Source organism: Macrotis lagotis, chromosome 1 (assembly GCF_037893015.1).
Source record: "Macrotis lagotis isolate mMagLag1 chromosome 1, bilby.v1.9.chrom.fasta, whole genome shotgun sequence".
NCBI classification, from domain to species: Eukaryota; Metazoa; Chordata; class Mammalia; order Peramelemorphia; family Peramelidae; genus Macrotis; species Macrotis lagotis.
In genome coordinates, this window is record NC_133658.1 from 841,708,680 (window position 1) to 841,715,904 (window position 7,225).

At 37.5% G+C, this 7,225-nt stretch overlaps 1 protein-coding gene across 1 annotated transcript; it reads left to right on the top strand.

Annotated features, from left to right (window-relative positions):
* Nucleotides 1–4,417: 4,417 nt before the first annotated feature.
* Nucleotides 4,418–5,380, top strand: LOC141508635 (olfactory receptor 51I2-like). Its single transcript, XM_074217416.1, has one exon. It carries the CDS (start codon nt 4,418–4,420, stop codon nt 5,378–5,380), a length of 963 nt encoding a protein of 320 aa, XP_074073517.1.
* Nucleotides 5,381–7,225: the final 1,845 nt, after the last annotated feature.

Sequence of the window (7,225 nt, forward strand, 5' to 3'; positions counted from 1 at the left end):
AATTAGGCTGGATTCAGATTTGGGAAGTTTTTACATTGCAGACTTTTTAGTCCAGGGGAGTTGATTTGTTTAGTTTTTATACTATGCACAGGATAAAAATAGAGAGTTTTGACCTGGAATGTTATATGGCAAAATTTAGGTATAAGGAAGATTACTTGGGTAATCTATTGAGTAAGATAATTGAGCAGAGGCTAACTGAACAGATAAGAGATTTTTTTTACAAGGCAGTGGGGTTAAGTGGCTTGGCCAAGGCCACACAGCTAGGTAATTATTAAGCGTCTGAGGTCTGATTTGAACTCAGGTACTTCTGATTCCAGAGCCGGTGCTCTATCCACTGCATCACCTAGCTGCCCTGAGATTCTTAAAATAATACAGGAAATAGATGATTTGAGCCTGAACTAGGACTAGGATAATGGCTGTGAAAGGTATTTTAGAGGTAAATATTTACACAATTCATAGATGACTCCAAGGTTTTGAGTCTCAATGAGTTGGAGGATAGTGGTACTACAATAAAATTAGAGAAGTTGGGAAGAAGGGCAGGTTTTGAGAGAAAAACAATGTGTTCCATTTTAATCAGATTGAATTTAGAGTGCTGGAAGGACAGTAGAAAATTGAAGATTTAGGGCAAGATGTCAGGGAGAAATTAAAACAATAGAATTTTTTTAAATCATATTCAAAGAGATGATAATTAGAACCATGAAAGAGGTTGGAATCACTGAAAAAAAGTGGATACAAAAAGAGAGAAAGAAAAAACTTGAGGAATGAATGTTAAAATAGAATACTCACAAAAAAAAGATAAGAATATAACCTTCCTGAAATCAGGGGCTTTTTTTTCCCTCTTTTTATCCCTCCTTCCTCGTAAACTGTAAAAGTTCCACATTATTTTACCTCCCTCCTTTCTTCTTCCCTCCCCATGACAGTGAGCAATCTGATATAGGTCATACATTTATAATGATATTTAACATATTTCTGTATTAGTTAATTTGTGAAAGAAGAATCATGACTAAAAGAGATAAAACAATGAGAAAAAGAAAAAATAAAACAAGAGATGGAAAATAACGTATCAGGGAAGACTGTAGAATTTTGATAAAAGGGAGGGAAAGGAAAAAAGAATGTGTGGCAGAAAGGGAGTGGGTCAATAGTAGCAAATGCTGGATAGAGTTTGGGAAAGAAGATGAAAGGGAAGGATATGAGATTTGGTGATTAGAAGTTACTTATTGATCTCATAGAGAACAGAGTTATGGAATGATAGAGATGGAAGCCAAATCACATAGGACTGAAAAGCCAAGTCACTGGTAAGGAAGTGTATTTATGTGTGTATTTATTTGTATATTTATGCCTACATATATATATATGTATATGAAACACTGACAGTGTAAGTAGAGCTAAGATAATGGCTTGAAGGATCAAGGGTAAGTATTTTGTGGGGTTTTTTTTAATTTTATGGGAGAAAAGCTAAGGAATAAGATCAAATAGCTATGGACCAATGAAAAGCACTTAAGAGGAGATAAATGCTGGGGGTGGTGTCAGAGAATATTTTTAAAAGATGGGATCTAGGATATAGGTAGGGAGCTTAAAAGGAAAACTAACACATCTTGTGAAATAGAAAAGAAGGGAACAATTGATGGGAGTGAAAAAATAAGATACAGGAGCTCACATTAGATGACTTTAGTCTTTTCAGTAAGGGTGTACCCAGGTTGCCCCAGCTCCTTGTGGAAAGACCACTGGACTCAGAGTTGCCTGAGACCTGTCTTGAGACCTGCTTCTGAAACTTATTAGTTATATACCCTGAGCAAACATTTAAATTTAAACCCTCTGAAAATCTGTTTCCTTATTCTACAAGGTTGTCATAAGACTCAAATGAAACATTTGGAAAGGACTTCAGATAATCATGGCTTCAACCAATATATGTGCCCATGACCCCAACTCTTTTCCCATTTATGGTACCAGTTCCCAACACTAGCCATAACCCTCAATATAGCATCATCACCAAACTCTTGCTTCAGTACTCAGTCTAATTTTAATCCCGTCAGATTCAGTATCCAGTTTCTGAGTCCAATTCTGGACTCTAGACATTTGATTTTCGCTCCATCTTTATTAAGGAATGGAATTAATTTTTCTCCCTATTCAGTCTAGAGGCATGTGGCAAAATATGAATCTACAAGTACAGAAGAAATCTTAGGAAGGGCTCTGGAAGGGAATCTGAAGAGGTAGATTTTAGTCATTATCCACATATAAATTACTATCAGACCTTTATGGACAGTCACTAATTTCCACAGTTGAGTTTTCTTTTCTAATGAAAAGAAAACTCCTTCCTCCTTCCTTCAAAGTAATAATGTGAAGATTGGATGGAAGAATGAATGAGAAAACTTTTTGTAAGTATTCTCCCTATACAAATGAAAGAATTTTCTACTACCATTAGATAGTCAATAAGCATTTATTAAGTACCTACTATGGGTTAGACAAGGTGACTAAGTAATATAGTGAATAGAACACTAAATCTAGAATTAAGAGAATCTGAGTTCAAATTTGCCTCAATTTCTTCATCTGGAAAATGAGCTGGAGAAGGAAATGGCAAACCACTTAAGTGGTTTGCAAAGAAAACTTTGCAAGAAATCTCCAAATAGGGTCACAAAGAGTAGGACATGACTGAGACAACAATCCCTAATGCTGCAATAAGTGCTAGAGATACAAAGAAATGCAAAAGACAATTCCTGACCTAAAGGGGCAAAATATACCCAAGATAAATTTAGGGAAAATCTCAGGGGGAAGACATTGCAATTTCAGAGAACTAGGAAAGGTTTCTTTCCTTTTTTTTAATGTTATTTTACTTTTTCAGTTACATGTAAGGATCATTTTCAACTTTCATCTTTTTGTTAACTTTTGAGTTCCACATGTTTCTCCCTCCCTCCCTCCCTTTCTTCTTCTCTCCCCATGACAGTAAGCAATCTGATTTAGGTCATACATTTATAATTATGTTTAACATATTTTCATATTACTCAAGTCATGAAAGAAGAATTATAACTAAAAGGGAAGAAACCATGAGAAAAATAAAAAATAAAACAAATTTTAGAAAGTGAAAATAGCATATTTTGGTCCACATTCAAATTTTGCAGTCTTTTCTCAGGATATGGATGGCATTTTCCATCAGAAGTCTTTTAGAATTGTCCATGATCACTGAACTGCTGAGATGAGCTAAGTAAATCATAGTTAATCATCACCCAATGTTTGTTTTTGTGTTTTTACGTTTAAAAATAAAAGGTATGCTTCAATCTATATTCAGACACTATCAGTACTTTCTCTGAAATTAGAAAACATTTTTTTATTATAAGTTGGGAAAGATTTCTTGTAAAAAAGTGAGACTTTAGCTAAAACTTGAAGGAAGCTAGAGAAAACAGGAGGTAGAGATGAGGACAGAGAACATTACTGGCAAGGGGGAAGGCCAATGGTGGGAGAAAAGGTCAGTTTAGTAGATAATCAGGTCTGAAGTCAGGAAAACTTGTGTTCAAATCTAGCCTCAGACACTTAATAGCTATCTGACTCCAGCCAAGTCATTTAACTTCTATTTGCCTTAATCCATCAGAGAAGAAAATGGCAAACCAGCCTGCTATCTTTGCCAGGAAAACCCCATAGACAGTGGTCCATAGGGTCATGGAAGAATTGGACACAACTGACCAATAATAAATATTATTATTTTTATTTTATAGATGAGGACAGATACTCATAATGGTTGTCACATGTTCAAAGGCACACAATAACTTGAAAAAATTGCAATGAAAAATCCATATCTCCTCATAATATCCTTCAATGCTTTCTCATGCTCTTGCCACAAAGCAAGGAAATATGGTCTTAGTGGGAGAAAATATCAGTCAGCTGACTAATTATTTTTTAACATATTTTCCTAATTTTGTGACTATTCTCCTACAGAGAACACGACTTGTTCTTCCCTGCCTATGAGTGTATCATTCTCTCTCCTTTCCATTAACACCGAACACCTACTCATACCCATTGTTAATCTACATTCATCTTTCTTTGCTTTCATATTTCCTCAAGGACGTTTACCTGATGAACTTCATGGTTATATAGTTACTCAAAACATTGCAGGCCTTCTATGTACTCCTTTTTTCAAGTCCTATATGGCTCTAGGAATCATATTCTTGTGAACAAGACTCACTTCTTTGTGAAACTGGATGTTCTCTGTATACCAACACCACAGCTGCCCCACCAGAACTAAAGGCTTCCCAAAAGCAAGGATCTTGTGTCTCTAATAAGATTTGGAGTTACCAGTGTTTTCTCTTTTCCAGTAATTTCTCCAATAGTCCATGTCCCCAGGGAACTCTCTCCATTGTCCTCAACTGACCAGTAATTTGTTTCTTATTCATTAGGCAAACCTATTAATGTAGTGCAAGTTTCCATCATGCAGACTAGTAATAACTCTGGTCTGATAGTGGGGTTCACACCTGAAACATTCATCTTGGCTGGCATCCCTGGGATGGAGGCTGAACACATCTGGATCTCCATCCCTTTTTGCTTGATGTATGTCATCATATTCCTTGGAAATGGAACCATTCTCCATGTCATCCACATGAATTCGAACTTGCACCAGCCTATGTATTTGTTCCTTGCCATGCTGGCCCTGGCTGAGCTTGGCATATCTGCTTCTACACTTCCCACTGTGTTAGGAATTTTCCTTTTTGATGCAGCTGAGATTGACTTCAATGCCTGCCTGCTCCAGATGTTCTCTATACACTCCTTTTCCATCATGGAGTCAGGTATCCTGCTGGCCATGTCCATGGACCGTTTTGTGGCCATCTATAGCCCATTGCGCTATACAGTCATATTGACTTTGCCTCGGATCATTTCAATAGGGGCTACGATTGGACTCAAGAGTGTGGTGCTCATGGCGCCACTGACTGTCCTACTCCAACGCCTGCCTTTCTGTGGACACAATACCCTTTCACATTCTTACTGCCTACATCCCAATCTTGTCCACCTACCATGTGCCGACACCGCTATCAACAACATCTATGGACTTTTCATTGTAATTTCCACATTTGGGCTAGATTTCCTACTTATTGTGGTCTCTTACATACTCATCCTTTACACAGTATTGAGTATTGCCTCTGGGGAGGGTCGGTGGAAGGCCCTCAATACTTGTGGCTCACATGTCTGTGCTGTCCTTGTGTACTATGTACCCATGATTGGCCTGTCCATGGTGCACCGCTTTGGGCGACACCTCCCCACTTCAGTACAACCTACCATGGCCAACATTTACCTCTTCTTTCCACCTGTGGTAAACCCAATTGTTTATAGCATCAAGACCAAGGAGATCCGCCGCGGCATTGTGCGTGTATTCTCTAGAAAGAGGGTCAGGGGTTAGCATTGGCTAGCAGAGATGTCTCCCAGAAATATGGGGGTATAAGTAACTTAACTGAACCAATATTAGATGAGGACTGGCCCACTTCCACTTGGTGACAAAATCTAAGCAGTAATAGAAACCAAGGGAAATGAAAGAATAAGTTATCTCTGAGGGCAATGGCAATGGTAGAGAAGAAAAATGTACAATATTGGTTCATTTCTACAAGTGAAGGAGCAGTCATTGCCTAGACTATGGTACTATCAGTCCCATGACCTAGCATCATGGGGATGTGCCTAACTGGCTCAGGAGAGGATGTCTAGCATAGACTATAAATGGGTTAACCCAGAATTTTGGATTTTGAGTTTTCTATTTGAATCTTAATTCTAAAATGTTTCATGGGGTTTATAAAACCATGAGTGTTTGACCACTATGCAATATGCTTTCTTCTAATTATTCATGTCCAATTCTTCCATGACCCTATGGACCACACTGTCTATGGGGTTTTCCTAGCAAAGAGAGCAGGCTGGTTTGCCATTTAATCCTCTGATGGATTAAGGCAAATAGAGGTTAAATGACTTGGCTGGAGTCACAATAGCTAGTAAGTGTCTGAGGCTAGATTTGAACACAAGTTTTCCTGACTTCAGACCCGATTCTCTATCTACTAATCTTTTCTCCCACCATTGGCCTCCCCCCTTGCCAGTAATGTTCTCTGTCCTCATCTCTACCTCCTGTTTTCTCCAGCTTCCTTCAAGTTTTATCTAAAGTCTCACTATTTGCAAGAAATCTTTCCCAACTTATAATAAAAAAAAGTTTTCCAATTTCAGAGAAAGTAATTATTTGAAATTTGTGGATCATTGAATAAACTTTCTGCTTGGACACTGATTTTGTGATGTTTCACACTGCTTTTGTGATGTGAATTTGCAGAATTTTTCAATTAAACCTGACCTATAATTAGGATTTATGGTTGCTAGGCTTATCATAATTGCATAGATCAAATGATAAAACTTCAAGTTCTAATTATGGTTTAAAATCATAGAATTATTCATTTTGAACATGGAGGAATATTAGAAATAATCTCATCCAACTACTTTATTTTATAATTTTAAAAAACTGAGATTTGGAGACTGAAATGACTTTCCCAAAGACAAATTATTAATGGAAAAATTGAGATTTTAATAATTTATTGTCTTGGGTCCCATGAAGATGATGATAGCTTGATTTGAACTCAGATCTTCTTGACTCCAGACCTAGATCTCTATCTACTGTGCCACCTAGCTACCCAAAGAGAAAGATCGAACTCATAATTTCCAAGTTTAAAAAAAAATGAGGCAGATAGATGACGCAGAACACTGGCCCTGGAGTCAGAAGGACCTGAATTGAAATCTAGTCTCAGACACTTAAAAATTACCTGTGTGACCTTGGGCAAGTCACTTAACCCCATTACCTTGCAAAAAAAAATAGCCTCTGATTTGTGGGGATTAAAATTGTCCCACCTACAATCAAAGAGACCAAGGCAAAGCTCTGAGTCAATGGCATTATAGGGTTCACGGTACTAATGAAGTAGACTGCAGATCTTTCTCATTATCTGAGATGCTCCCTCCTTCCATGGCCCTACCTTTATAGGTTTTGATACCAAAATATGCAAAAGAACATGATAAAATACAGAATTGCATTGAGAGATTTTGTTCTCGAGGAGCAAAAATGATGTTGCTGGTATGTGGGCTGAGTGTGTGTGTGTGAGACAAACTGGGTGAAGCATGGGGCATCTCCCCTGACTAAGTAGTTTATAAAACAGTCACCTGCTTGCTTGGACAAGAGATGGTTCAAATGTTCAAAAATAAACTGGGGGATTTTCCATGTAATTGA

Coding starts and splice junctions, on each gene's coding strand:
- LOC141508635 (XM_074217416.1), top strand. CDS start 4,418: ATGCAGACTAGTAATAACTCTGGTCTGATAGTGGGGTTCACACCTGAA.